This window comes from Hydra vulgaris, chromosome 02, assembly GCF_038396675.1.
Source record: "Hydra vulgaris chromosome 02, alternate assembly HydraT2T_AEP".
Classification (NCBI taxonomy): domain Eukaryota; kingdom Metazoa; phylum Cnidaria; class Hydrozoa; order Anthoathecata; family Hydridae; genus Hydra; species Hydra vulgaris.
The window spans coordinates 60,264,555-60,280,166 of NC_088921.1; the positions used below are offsets into that span (position 1 = coordinate 60,264,555).

Genomic DNA, 15,612 nt, shown 5'->3' on the forward strand with positions numbered 1-15,612 from the left:
TCTTTTTTACTGAAATGTCAACTCAGTAAGATTTAAGTACTACGCTTGAGTTTTACATTTACGGGCAACTGTGAAATAAAAATACCAATGGTTCTTGTTTAAGCGATTTTTAAAACGTCTATAAAAGTATCTTAACCGGAGGTTTAAGCAATTCTTGATAAATAGTATTTACCTAAACAGATCAATAGACGTACCCAATTTTATTTTAATATATAATTAAAAATCTTTTTAAATTTTTATTCAGCTTGTTAAAAAAATAATTGAAAATTTTCTTTACTTATAACAATTTTTGGACGTACCTAAGGCATAACACCCTTAATAAATTTTTGACGAAATCTATTGTTTTGCAATCATCAGGAGGTAAAAATAATAATAATATTCTATAAGTGATAAAATACATCAATAGACGTACCCAGTATTATTTCATTATATTATTTATCTTTATATTTAATTTAGTTTTCATTATTTATTTTTTAAATACTCTGTTTTTTTATAAAAAAAACACTCTCGGACGTACTCTAACACATACACCCTAATATACATACGAATAATTCAAAATATTCAAAATTTGTTTAATTTTAAATGTTTATGCATTAATTTGTCTGTCCGAGTATTAATTTAAAATGTCAATCAATCAAGAAATTAAAAACATTATGTTACAAAATGATAAAACAAAATTGATTTCTTTGAAAGATATGTTAGAAAAAAATATTAGTTCTTGTAAAGATATTATTATTGTCGACTCTTGCAAAGCAGAAAAAACTCTTAAAATTTTTGAAATCTATCTTCCAAAAAGTTTTAAAGAAAAACATAATGGCAATTTTGTTGTTTTAAGGTAAAGATGTTTGTTCAGGTTCCATAATTTTCTAAATAACTATTTGGTTAATTGTAATGTTATATTGACTGCTAGCTTGTTAAAAATATTTATAAATTTTTCATATAAATACATTAGTTATTATATTTTATGTATATCTCAGGTCTCAATCAACTGGAAACTGTCTGTACAGTTCTATCTCCTTGTGTCTAACTGGAAATAACTGTATGGCTAATGATTTAAGATTACAGACCTCAATTGAATTATTCTTAAATGCTGAATTTTATTCTAATCATCCAACTTTTCATAATGCTTTTGTTAATAATACTAGCTCTTTTCTATGTTTTGATTACATTCTTCCTTTATCAGTACCAACAAATTCTTTGGATTCAGGAAAAAAAAGTATAGATTTAGTTCAAGAAGAAGCTATTAATAATTGTAACAATGAAAACTGGTCTTCTTTCCTTTGTATTCTTGCATTATCAAGTGTTTGCAATAAGAAAATAGAATGTTTGTATCCAGATTTTGGTCTACATAAGTTTAAAACTTTATTCAGCTCTACTATTGTACCTCGTATAATCTCTTTAAACAATATTGAGTCTTTTTATCTCCTTTTTTATTATGAAGGTGTTTTATATGATTTTTCTGCTCCTTTCCAACACAACTATTATACCCCTGTGATAATAAAAGAAAACTTAAAACGAAAAATTTCAAATGAAAGCACCAAAATGTCACAGACTAAAATAAAATTTTATTTCGAGGCCAAACATCAAGATAGTAGTCTTTTATTGGGTAATATAAAAAGATAACCAATGGAAGTCTCTACTCAACCACCATTATCATTATCAAAATTTAGTAAAATTACATGTTGTGAATCATTTTCTTTACCGTCCAATAATTATGATATTGGTTATTTGGTTTCTAACTATACTAGTTATTCAAATGTTGCAAAAACCTTAAGTAATTCTGAACTTCAACATTTAGTTAAATCTGTTTTTGTACCTTGTAAAGCATATTCTTTTCCTAAAAATCTGAATGGGCGAAGTTTTCAATTTATGTGGATGGAAAAATTTCCATTGCTCACATATTCGAAAATATTTGATGGAGCCTTCTGTTTGCCATGTGTACTTTTTGGGTGCAATTTTCCATCTGAATGTAGTTTAGTCGAAAGATTATTTAGTAAGCCTTTTGATCGCTGGAATGAAGTTTCTCGTTACTTTCAGATAAATGCATTTGGCAAAACCAATGATAGGTCTGTCTGCAGAAATAAAAGCTTACATGTAAAAACTGCTGAAGTTTTATTTTCAATGTCGTCCATTTGGTCTTGTAAAACAGAATCAATAGATATTACATCTCAAAATATAGTTCAATCACAGATTTCTAAAAACCGACAGTTATCACAACCTATTATTGAAACAATTATTCTCTGTGGACGTTTTGGTCTTTCTTTACGAGGCCATAGAGATGATTCGGAGTTTCATCCTGAAAATGATGAGTTTTCTAATCATACTGTAGGTAATTTTATTGAATTGTTACATTTTCGTGTTAAAGCTGGTGATAAAGTTCTTGAAGATCATCTTAAATATCATCAACGAAATGCATCTTAAATATCTAAGACATCACAAAATCAGTTAGTAAGGTGTTGTGGAGAAGTTATTGCTGACACAGTAATAGCAGAAATTAAAAATTCTAAATATTTTTCTATTATTGCTGATGAAGCTTCTGACAGTTCAAATAAAGAACAGCTATCATTAGTTATACGATTTGTTGATTCGAAGTTTAATATAAGAGAAGAATTTATCAGTTTTTTACATTGCACAAATGGTGTTACTGGTGAAGGATTATTTGATATTTTGTTAAAAAGTATTTCAGATTTTTCTTTAGATATCATGAATTGCCGAGGACAGTCATATGATGGTGCTGGAGCAATGGCTGGTCATACCAAAGGATTGTCCTTTCGCATTTTAAATCTAAATGAAAAAGCTTCATTTGTTCATTGTTATAGCCATAGGCTAAATTTAGCTATTTGTGCCTCGTGCAACGTACAATATGTTAAGAATCTTCTGACACATGTTAAAGAAGTATCATATTTTTTTAATCTTTCACCTACGAGACAACAAAAGTTAGAGGAGCATATCGAAAGTACTGTTCCATCGGCTGTTAAAAAAAAGTTAAAAGATGTTTGCAGGACACGTTGGGTGGAAAAAGTAAATGGATTAGACACTTTTCAAGAACTTTTTATTCCTTTGGTCTCTTGTCTTGAAGAGATGTCTTTAAATGTCAGTAAGAGTTTTAATCACTCAACATCTTCAAGTGCATCGTCTCTTCTGAAACTAATTACAGGTTTTGATTTTATTGTTGCTATGTGCATAACAAGAAATGTGTTTGACTTAACTCTTCCCATAATGCGAATGTTGCAGTCAAAGAGTAATGATATTTATGATGGTTTAAATCTTATTCAGGCGTTGAAAGATGTTGTATCTTCACTTAGAAATGTAGTTGATCAGCACCATCAAATGTGTTATGAACAGGCTTTAAAAATTGCAAAAAATATTAATGTAGCCGAAACAAAGCCAAGAACTTCCTTTTATTTCCAAAAACAAAGATAATACACCTTCTGAATCTATTTCTGATTATTTTAAGTTTGTTATCACGATTCCTTTGTTAGACCATCTCAGTGTTGAACTAGACACAAGGTTTGATGATACTACCTTAAAATGTTATAAAGCACTTGTGCTAGTTCCTAGAAAAATGATTTCAGTAGTGCAATGTTCTCGTGACACCAGTTGGAAAGACTCCATCATATCTTTCAGTGACTTTTATGGAACAGATTTACCGAATCCGCTTGCTTTGTCTGGTGAGCTTGATTTATGGGAAGCCTTCTGGTTAAATTTTAAAGGAGATATCCCTTCTAATATTTCTGAGACTTTAAAAGCGATAAATTTTCCTGGTTTTGAAAACATAAAAGTTTGTCTAAAGTTACTTGCTACCTTTCCATTAACTTCATGTGAGTGTGAGCAGTCATTTTCTTCGCTTCGGCGCCTAAAAAATTACATGCGAAGCACCATGGTATTCATACAGAGATAGTTATAGATATAAAAAAAGTCATTGATAAGTTTGCTACTATTAATCGTACATTAACTTTTAAATAAAATTAAAATAACACATCGCTCAATAAGTCCGTAGGATGACATATAGATGGCAACACAAATACCGAATCCGTATTGTTTTTAGAAAGTACCAATCTTCAAACGATATCTGTCAAAGTTTCATGACAATCGGACCATTATTTACCAAGTTAGTGTGTGAACGATTGAATCAACTTTTGTGAATTGAAAAAAATGGAAAAATCAGAATTTCGTGTGCTCATTAAGCATTGCTTTTTGATGGGAAAAAACACGGTGCAGACCAAACAATGGCTTGATAAGTGTTATTCGGACTCCTCTTCATCGAGGCAAATGGTTGAAAAGTGGTTTGCTGACTTTAAACGTGGTCGTACAAACACCGATGATGCTGAACGCTCCGGTCGCCCAAATTCGGCAGTTACTGAGGAAAACATCAAAAAAATCCATAAAATCGTCTTATCCGACCGCAAATTGAAATTGAAGGAGATTGCCGAGGCCATAAAGATATCAGAAGGCAGTGTGTTTACAATATTACACGAACATTTGGGTATGAGAAAGCTTTGTTCGAAATGGGTGCCGCGTTTGCTAACACCGGACCAAAAACAACAACGAATCGATGATTCTGAAGCATGTCTGGCACTATTTCACCGAGATAAAAAGAATTTTTTGCGTCGCTACGTCACAATGGATGAAACATGGATCCACCATTTCACTCCTGAGTCAAATCGACAGTCGGCTGAGTGGACACCAGCGGGTGAAAGCCGCCCAAAGCGCCCAAAGGCTCAAACTTCTGCTGGCAAGGTTATGGCCTCCATATTTTGGGATAGCCATGGTATGTTGTTCATTGATTATCTTGAGAAAGGTAAAACGATCAACAGCGAATATTACATGGCATTATTGGAACGATTGAAGGCTGTAATTGACGAAAAGCGACCGCACATGAAGAAGAAAGAAATTCTCTTTCATCAAGACAATGCACCGTGTCACAAGTCAATGAAAACAATGGTAAAAATGAATGAATTACACTTCGAATTGTTGCCCCATCCACCATACTCGCCTGATTTGGCCCCCAGCGATTATTGGCTGTTCTCAGATCTCAAAAGGATGCTCCAGGGAAAGAGATTTGGATCGAATGAGGAGGTCATCGCCGAAACTGAAGCATATTTTGAAGGAAAAGATAAATCGTTCTACAAACATGGTATCGAAAAGTTAGAGAAGCGCTGGAATGACTGTATCGCCTTAAAAGGAGACTATGTTGATGAATAAAATCAAATTATGTCAAAATGTTGTTGTTTTATTAGCTATCCTACGGACTTATTGAGCGATGTGTTATATATAAAAAATATTTTAAAAAAATTTAAAAATATAAAGTTTAAAAAAATACAAGTTATTAAAAAATAAAAACAGAACAAAAAAAGTCATCTTTATTTGCGACTGGTGTAAAAAAACCGGCTATTTTCATAGCCACAAATCTTTTTAAAACATTATTTGGCATAAAGAAATTATTGGCACACATCGCGTTACATACGTTGGTTTCAGATATATCGTTGTTGCTGTTATCATTCTTTGTAAATGCTATGTTGTAATAATTATAGTGTAAACGTTTATATTTTCTGAAGTTTTATGTATTATGCAAGTTTAAATAGAATAAAGATTTTAAAACTTACTTTTGCTATGCAAAATGTAAAACTAAGATTGCGGCATCTAATTTCTTTATATAAAATTCAATATTTATTATTATAATAAGTAATTATTTTGTTATATTTATATTTTTTATGTTTGTTACAATATAAACATAATATATAATTATTAACGATAAAAATATAAGATGTGTAAAATGTGTAAGATTATAATTTAAAAATGGAATGTGAAAATATTAAGCTAATTTGTGAGTATAAATAAATCTAACTTGTCAATATAAATAAATTTCTAAATTATATGTAAATATTATTATTTACAAATAATTTAGAAATTTATATGTAAATAATAATATTTTTATTATAAATACAGAGTTGTCACTAGGGAAGAGCGGTGTCTAACCCCCCACCCCCTACAAAAACTTTATTGAAAAATTAGTCGGCAAATTTAGACTTGTATTAGGCAAGTTTTTAACTAGAGTCAGCAAATGTCAGCAAACGATGACTTTTTTTTTTTTAGAAGTAACTCGGCAAAAACATACGTTATTTCCTCCCTCCCCCCTCCTCCTCCTTGAAGATCTTTTCGGAATGGCCCTGTGTATATATATGGTGTATTAATCCTTCCCCTCCAACTCCGGAATTGTGGGGGGGGGGGGGGGGGGGGTTGGGGGAAAAATTGCTCGTGGAAAAATCAGATGTACCCAAAAAATTTCCTGGATCCGCCCCTGTCTTATACTATACACTAAATTTCATTTCAATTTAAATAAAAAAAAATCCATTCGATTTTGACTCAAACAACTTTTTAAACAGTGTAATACATGTAAAAACTAACTTAGTAATAAAAAAGTTGATATGTGCAGACTAACCTGGAGTGACTTGGTACCTTTTTGCAAGTCACACCACTTGTGGCACCTAATTTGCAAGTCACACCACATGCAGGTACATTACTTATATATATGCAAATAATTTACAAAGCTTTATTTATATATAATAGATACTTATATCATAAAACTAATATTATTGCAGTTTATTATATGTGCTCATTTAAAAATACATAGTCAATTTATAAAAATATCAACCCTTCTGATATAACATCAGCTGCAAGTTGGAACTTTTTCATGCAATAGTCAACAGCTTCTGAATCGGTTTCTTCAATTTTCCATTAAGAAATAGTAAAAATTCTGTCTTCTTTTCTTTTATTTACAATTTCTATTTGCCATCATACATGACAGGCTTGCTATTATCTGTATCAAACTATTTATGGCAGAGTTATCTCCCAACAATTCTTTCTAAACATACCCATAAACTCTTCACTACGGATATTGTGAAGCCTTGCACTATCTGTCTCCTCTTTGAGTGTTGCTGTAATAGAAAAGAGAAAAGTACCTTTCATATTGTCGAATTAAGACATCCTGCACTGCCTTAAGATAAGCAGAAATAATCTTGATTATCTGGTGATCAATGGAACATAAAGTTGTAATTGGTTCTAAAATATTTGGCAAAAGTGGATCCCTAAAAAAATCTCTTTTTCTACAATACAGCTGGATTAGATTCGCAACCATTTATTGTTGTCAAAGTATCTTTTACTACTTGGATACCAGTGACATGATCAAAACTTGCATCCTCAGCTGAGACATAAAACTTTCTCATCCAAGGTCCAGTGAGAAGTTTTCCAAAAATCCCAAGCATTTTGTAATGCATTAGCATTACAAAATGCTGTTCGCAAAACTAATTGTAAAGTACCTTATTTTACTGTTCCAGTAGTCAGAAAACGTAACAAATCAGCGTAGTGTTTTATAAATATAAAGTTTGTATGGAAATGAATATGAAGACGGTTTCCTCGATATCTTGGAATAATCCATTGTAGTAGTTTGTTATTGTCTTAAAAGTTAACAAACCCTTGAGGATCGCCTTTGACATCTTTAAACTACATTTTGTTCATAGCTAAAACAACTTTAACTGCCATGCAATCGTTCCCAAATTATTCACAAGTTTCAGATTCTTGAGACTTTAATGCTGAACAACATTCAGTGGCAATTGTGTCAAGAAGGTGCAAATGGCAATTCAGTTCATCCAGATTTTTCAAATGTCAACTCAACATTTTATTAAACGCATTTTCACATACTGTTTCTCTTGAAATCCTCAAAAAAATAATAAAGAATTCAATTAAACTAAATCTAGAGTTTTTAATTTACTACTTACAAATTAAAAAAATTATTATTGGTGACAAGTCACTAAACTTTGGTCAGTTAAACAGGTAATATAAGTAAAATTTTATATTTCTTCCGCAATTGTCTGTTGTAATTGATCTTCTGAATGATGTATAGAGAAACAAACCAATAGTAAATAAAACTATCAATATAACGCAGAATACAAAAACAGAATAAAAAAATGCTGAAAAGTAAAATGTATAAAATTTTTATTTACAAATTAAACTGATTCAATGAAAAAAAAAACACTAGAAAAAAGTACTGAAAGAAATAACTAAAAACAAGAATACTAACTAATTATTTTTTCTATTGCATGTTAATCTAAAGAATCAGAAAAAACAATGTAATAAATTTATTTTATAACTAAATGTTATACCATTTTCATTTGATGCCATATTATAAATCTATATTAGTATTAATATTATTAACATAGAAGATACTTTATAACTTAAAAAATTATAATGTTAAATCTACAAGTGGAACTAGATCAATTAGACTTCATTGGTAACTTCTTTTATCAATACTATTATTTTCGCATTATTAATACATTTACACAATAAATTATTATTAAATTACTTTTTGACTTTATTAGTGGCCTCTATTAGTAAAACTATTACTAATAGTATGACTAATAAAGGTCACCAATAAAGTCAAAAAATAATTTAGTGACTCTGTGATAGTATTACCAAAGTCACCAGATAAGAAGGATAATAGAATATATATAATTTTTTTAGTTTATAACTTTTTAAAGATATTTTTAATGTTATACAAATAATTCAATTCATAATTATATAAATACTTATTATATAAAAGACTTACGTACATATATATATATATATATATATATATATATATATATATATATATATATATATATATATATATATATATATATATATATATATATATATATATATATATATTTAGTATTTGTTATGCTGTAACAAATACTAAACTTTTTAAAAACCTCCTTTACCCCCTTCCCCCTATCTACCTAAAATTGGTATCAAAAAAAAATTAAGTACCAAAAGTCAGAAGCGTTGCTTTGGGGAGAGGAGGGAGGGGGAAATAGGGGTAGACCTCTCTCCCCTCTTCCTCCTCAGAATTTTGAAAAGAGAAAAGTTGGGAATTTTCTAGCAACGAATTGAGGCAGTTGGAAAATCGGTGATAAAGTAAAAAAATATTTTATAAGTTAAATATAATTTAAAAGTTTGCGAAAATCCATTAAAGACGGAATTTTATTTTTTACTTGGACATATAAACTTTACGATTATTAAACGACTGTAGACCGTTTTTCACTAGACGAACTTTTTCGTCATGGCGAAATGTCGCGCCGCACAGTGGAAAATGAAGATCTGTTTTGGATCAAAAATCAATAACTTTTTTGTTACTAAAGATTAGGTGTTAAAATTTTGCATAAATGTAAAGTAGTATATGACGCTTCTAAAGAAATATATTTTGTAAAAAAAAATTTAAATATAAAATTTGTAAATAAAAATCAAAAAATTCAAAATTTTCATTTTTTATTTTATTGTTAAATAAACATGTTCTTTTTAATTATATAAAAAAACTTTGAAAGTATTCGAAACAGCGAAAAATAGATAAAATACTTATTTAATTGAAACATGTATTCATATTAAAAAGATGTATATAAAAAACATTTATACAAGCTTTTGGCTAAACTCTAGACTAAAAACAAACACGTACTTTTTGAACTTTTTAAAAAACATTTTCCTTTTTTTTTGCGCATCTTCTGAAAGTTGACTAATAGGCAGTACTGCAAAATATTTTATGATATTTTCTCTGTGAAGAAAAATTTTGTGTACTGAAGACGGCATATAGTTCAAGGTATAATTACTCACATAAATGTGGGCAGTTTCTGTAGCATATGTACAAAAACTTTCAGCATTTATCATAACAACTAAGGAGAGAGCTTGTAGAATTAAGTCGCTTAATAAAATTTTTGTTTACTCCAGTGATTTCAGAAGAGCAGCGTGCGTTGTAAAAAAATTTCCTAGCAGTATTACCATCATTGGTATAACCACTTACTTGTTTCGCTTTGTTGACGGTTAATCCAAGCTGATCACAAAAATGTTTCTGTACTAAGGTCTTCTTTTTTTCTTTTGCCATTTTTTTTCTTTACTTTAAGCTGACCATGTTTGGAAAGACATTTTGTAAAAAATATGTAGTTTTTTTCCATACACCGAATTTAGGCATAGAGTGGGAACAGTCCGTATTAATACGAACTTTCATTTTCGAGCCGTCCAGACACTTTAGTCAAATAGTTTATTTGTCATGTAGCTCCACCTACTGTACATGTAGACGCAGTAGGCGTATCCTTTAATACCTGAACCACTTTTCAATCTATCATTGTTAAAAAAAGTTCATGTTTCACTAGTATTCCATTACAACATTTGTTAAATATAGATGGCCGTAAAGAGTATATTTGGATTTTAATTTCATTTACAACAATCAATAATAATACCAATAATAGAATGTATGTCCATCAAAATTAACTCTCAATAAAAAAAATAGACAAAATAACTTACGCAAAACTATTGCTATAAACAGATATAGTCTGAAACCATGATAAAAAGCGGTTTTCTGTATTCTGACTTAAAGCTTTTTTTTATCTATAATTTTAGAAACCGCACGTATTCGCACCTGATTTTTAATAAACCAATATTATAGACATCTAAGCTACAAATCGATTACCAAAATAAAACGCGGGGAAGCATGGGTAAAAATATTAAAATATTGAAATATAACTAAAAATATTCATAAACTTGAGGATTTTTTATTTTCTAGATTTTCTAGAATTTAGTTAGTTATTAGTAAACAAAACCATATAATTAAAAAAATGAATTTGCTATAAAATTGCCATAACATGATGCTTTCAAAAATGTATAACACTTTATACTTATTCATAAAAAGTTTTATAGAAAATAACTTTTAAAGTGATGAAGCAAATGAGTGTCAATTAAAGATTTACAAAAATATGAAACAGTTGGGCTTCAAAAATTATCTTTTTACATAAAATTTGCTGAAATCTCTACGTTATAGCAAAGACTAACTATTAAACTATTAAAAAAAATTAAAATATAATTTCTGCAGTGAAATAGAAATTTGAGCAAAAAACATTTATGGTACGTTTTTGTAGTACAACTTTCCACTGTGCGCCGTTTTGATTTCCACTTTTTTTTCCGTTTTAGTTTTAACATTTCTATTTTTTTAAGTAAGGTAAGATATCATTTAAAGTGACATGGTTTATTTTTTAATATAATAATTTAATATAAAGCTTTTTATAAGAAAGTATAAGAGAATAAATGGTAACCTCTGATAACAGGCACAAAGCGTTCAGCTCTGCGCCTGTTATTACTTCAAAGGATTAATATACTAAAGTAGGATCGGAATTAGGTTTGAAGGATAAGATCTAATATGAATAAGAATATATAATAAGGTCATATAAGAATATATAATTAGTCATAATCTATTAACATAAAATTGATAACTTTTATAAACTCATTTAAAAATTTATTATAAAAGTAAATTATAGTTTCTGCAAATGTTTCATGATCTAATTTCTCCTAAAGAATGTAAAGTTAACAATTTAACTTCTATGCTCATTTTTAATTCGTTTTATTTTTGAAAACGAGCGCTCCGAGGAACAGTTTGTAATCATAAGTGTTAAAAAAATGCGAAGAGCAGTTTCGACGGTCGGAAAAACAGATGCAAGGTTGTCATAAACCAAAGTTATTTAGGCGAAACGTACCGAACAACTATACTCAGTTGGTCAATATGCCTTCATCTCCAAAATTTTTAGTTTTCATTTAAATAAGGACAATTTGAGTATTCTGCCTGGATACAAGGATCAAGTTCAGGTGCTGAAAAGCCAGATGGAAATTTCGATGGATATCTGTTTAGGAGGTGATAAAGAATATAAGTCATCAAGAACATCAGCGAAGACGCCGCGAGACATTTTGTATGCCCATAACTATGCATTTTTGTAATCACAGCTGCTTATGGTGTAGCATCAAATGAGCGATCTTTCAGTTAACTCAAGGATAAAAAATTTTATCTGAGAAAAATAATGAGTGATTAGAGATTGGATAGTCTCATGTTACTTAAGTGCGGGTAAAGGATGGGTTCAATTGAAGAAACGCCATGTTAAAATCATACAGTAGACAAAAAAATGATAGACTAAAGATAAAGTGTAACTGTGTGTAACGTTTCAACCTTTCAAATTTGTCAACAAAGGAACAATTCAAGTAGAGCAATGTTGCACTCTTTTTGAAGCTTCATTTTCGATAAAATTTTCCATATTACTTTTTTGAATTGAATATTTTGTATATATGTAAAGCGAGCTTTATTTTGTTAATACTACTTTATAAATACTGATAATTGAAAACTATTTAATGTGAGTGCAGTGTAGTAAAATTATTAGTAGATTTTGAATATAGAACAGAAATTGATTTCTTAATATAAAAAAATAGGTGAGAAAGCTATGTTAAGCAATTGGGATCATTAAGGTCTCTCCCCACCCCCTCCCTGGAATTTTCGCACGCAACGCCACTGCCAAAAGTGCATGTAAAAATAGAGAATATGCTGGTTAAAATAAAGCTTTAAAATTTGGCATGCTCATATAAAATGTAAAAACTTAACAAAAAAAATAGGATAGAAAAAAATAAGAAAATATCTTCAACATTTATTTAGCTCACGAAATGCAACGTTTTAGATGTCAAAAAATTCTTTATAATTGTTTCTCAATAAAAAAACTCTGAAACAGTAAAAATAGTTGACTATTCTACTTTAAAAAAATATTCAACGTTAATATAAAATTCTAAAAAGTTATTCAATAAAGCACCATCCTACCAAACCAACAAAATGCAAAGTTCTAAAAACGCGGAACAGAATTTTGGCACAAAATCGGTTCTGTAAAACGTAGATTTCGGCATACCTACTAGGCTAGCAATTTCGACATATCTATTAGGCTGGCACAGATTTGTTTTTAATACATTGTTTCCAGTTTAGGATATTGAATGCTGGATCTTCTTGACTCAGTGCATGGGTTTTGCTTGTGTCTCTGTTTTTATGACAAGGCAAAATCATTCTATTATCGCTTAATGAGGGTACAGCTCTAAAAATCAGTTTTATGGTTCTTAGGTTGGCTGGTAGTCAGCTTTCCTGAACTCTGTGGTAGCTTTTAGAGAGGCTGATTCCATCAACAGCTGAAAAATATCAGAGTACAAACAGTGCCATGATGCGCATGGATGGTGTCCCTGTTTGCACTTTTGGTGTTCATTGTCAAGGCAACATTTGGAGCCCTTGGTTACAACTTAGGGTTTATTAATAGTGATGAGGCAAACTCTGGGCTATGAAGTAGTGTACTGAGTACTGTCTATGCTTTAAGACAACTTCTTTAACAAATTTAAAAATGAATAAAAAACCAAAAACTATAAAAAAACAAAAGACCATAGTCATCACCAAGTTCTCTAAACCTATTTTTTCACTAATATTAATGACTCAACAGAAGAAAAATTACTTCTTCAAAGTAACTTTTCTTCTGTTGAGTCTTATCTCTTGCAAAGTTCACCAAGCCTATTTCTTAGTGTTGATGGTTATCTTCATTGTGGCATTGTTCGCTGATGATACTACAATTTATTCTTGTCAATTGTAAGAAGCCAACACTTTATTATTGCTTGAGGGAGCATTTGAGCTTGAAAAAGGATCTCACTTCTGTTCCGGGGCTCACGATGGCTGGTGAACTTTAGTTGGGATAAAACTAAACTTTATTCAACCAATCGTTATCGCAATAGTTTAGTTCTTCCTATATTTATTAACGGTAATTTACTCCACAAGTCATTTACCCGTCACCTTCTAGGATTAACTCCTTCTTCCGATCTTTCTTTGAAACCCTATATGTCCTTATCGAGCTTGACACTTTCTTACTCCGGATTCTATTTTCTATCTTTATAAATCTCAAGTCCGGCTTTGTATGGATTACTCTTTCCATATCTGTGGCGGATCTTCTAATGATGTCCTTTCTCTTTTAGACAAGGTGCAAAAATGCATTGTAAACATATTTGGACCTGCTCTTGCTGCCAACCTCCAACTATTATCACATCGTCGTAATGTTGCTTCTTTTTCTCTTTTCTACAAATACTATAATGGGCACTGCTCTAAAGAGCTAGCGTCTCTTGTGCCATGTACTAAAACTCATTCCCGTGTTACTCGTTATTCAATTAAGTCTTATCCTTTTTCTGTGACTGCTCCTAAATGCTCCAAAAACTCTTATTCATCTTGCTTTTTTCCTCGAACATCAGTTCTTTGGAATTCACTTCCTTCATCTTGGTTTCCTGATTCACATAGTTTCCAATCTTTTAAGTCGTCTGTCTCGTTATAATCGTTATCTTGCTCTGCAATCTTCATTTTTTCTCTACTAATAACTTTCAGCTCTTATAGTGGTTGCTTGCAGCTTTGTTGAAAGCAAAGATGTTAAAAAAAAAATAGTAGTTACTATATACATACGACAAGTCCTCAGTAATTTTCTTTTAGGACCAGATCTTCATCTGAGCTTCCTGAGCTACCGCTGCTTTTGCCCCCAGTTCATTTCCTTTTTATGCATATGCAGAACATTCTGAACCTTGAAGATCTTTTTTTATTCCACGCATATTTTTGTATTTATATGTGAAATCTGAAACTGTGTTTTAAAGAGCAAACATAGTCGTAAAACTGAAGCTTACAGAACTTCTGGGGCTTTCCAATATGGCGTCGTTTAGCTTTAAAAAATTAAGAATTTTCTTAGGAGATGCGCTATCCAGTTATTATAAAAATCAGTGGGCTAGATTGCTTTTTTCCTTACGGTTATACTTTTTTCCCAGTCTTTTTATGCCCAGTTATACTCAAATAAACCACGCATCTTTTTTATTTTATTTGTAAGTTGATAAATATGGTGAATATATTTTGAAACATTACTGTTCCTACTGCTATTGATACTTCTCATATTTAAAGCATAAATTGTGAAAAAAATTGTTTACATATTTTAGGTAACATAGGTTTAAATATAAGATCAGTTTATTTTATTGACAAACTTTTGACTAGAAGATGCCTTGATATGAATGTTTTTATACCATCTTTAAAATGGATCAAGGTTTTGTAGCTTTAAGGTACTTTTTTTAACTATGTTTTCAAACTGTATTTATTATAAAAAGATGACATGCTTTTTATAACTGTAACTATGTTTACTTACAATTATTATAACATATTATAACATGCTTATTGTTATAACATTCTTATAACGTATAACTATAACATTCTTATTTTATTCAACAGCTTAATAAAGTTAATAATAGTTATGCCAGAAAGCTATATAAACAATTTCTACCGTCATTTGCTTTAAATCTAACAATGTAAACAGTTAAAGTATTGCACTTTTATTTCTTTGAAAAAAAATTTTAATCTTCAAATTTAACCCTCAATAAAAGAGGATCTTATAAATTGATTTTATTGTCAGTAAAACTAACTATAACACAGTATAGGAGACTCTCCTGTAATATAGAAGAGTTCTCAAAGAGTAAAGTTGTTGGAAACATTTTCAAACTATTTAATTTTAGAATTTAAACAGGTGACACTATCTTATAAATTGTTTAATATCAGCCCCTAAAAATGCCACATATATTTCTGAAATTACACAAAATTAACTTATAGAGTGTTGTGGTAAGGCTTTTAAGGATATTCTCATTTCTGAAATCAGTAAAAGCAAGTACTTTTCAATTTTAGCTGATGAAGCATTTGATAGTGCTAATCTTAAACAGAAGTCTATTGTT

The 15,612-nt window shown here is 30.0% G+C and overlaps 2 protein-coding genes across 2 annotated transcripts; both read left to right on the plus strand.

Moving 5' to 3' along the window:
• The first annotated feature begins 703 nt into the window (after positions 1-703).
• LOC136077073 (uncharacterized) lies at positions 704-4,933 on the plus strand. Its single transcript, XM_065791583.1, has 2 exons — positions 704-835; positions 978-4,933. Exon 2 carries the CDS (start codon positions 1,627-1,629, stop codon positions 2,419-2,421), a length of 795 nt encoding a protein of 264 aa, XP_065647655.1. The 5' UTR covers positions 704-835; positions 978-1,626; the 3' UTR covers positions 2,422-4,933.
• On the plus strand, positions 2,704-3,901 carry LOC136076195 (52 kDa repressor of the inhibitor of the protein kinase-like). Its single transcript, XM_065789669.1, has 2 exons — positions 2,704-3,309; positions 3,377-3,901. Exons 1-2 carry the CDS (start codon positions 2,704-2,706, stop codon positions 3,899-3,901), a joined length of 1,131 nt encoding a protein of 376 aa, XP_065645741.1.
• Positions 4,934-15,612: the final 10,679 nt, after the last annotated feature.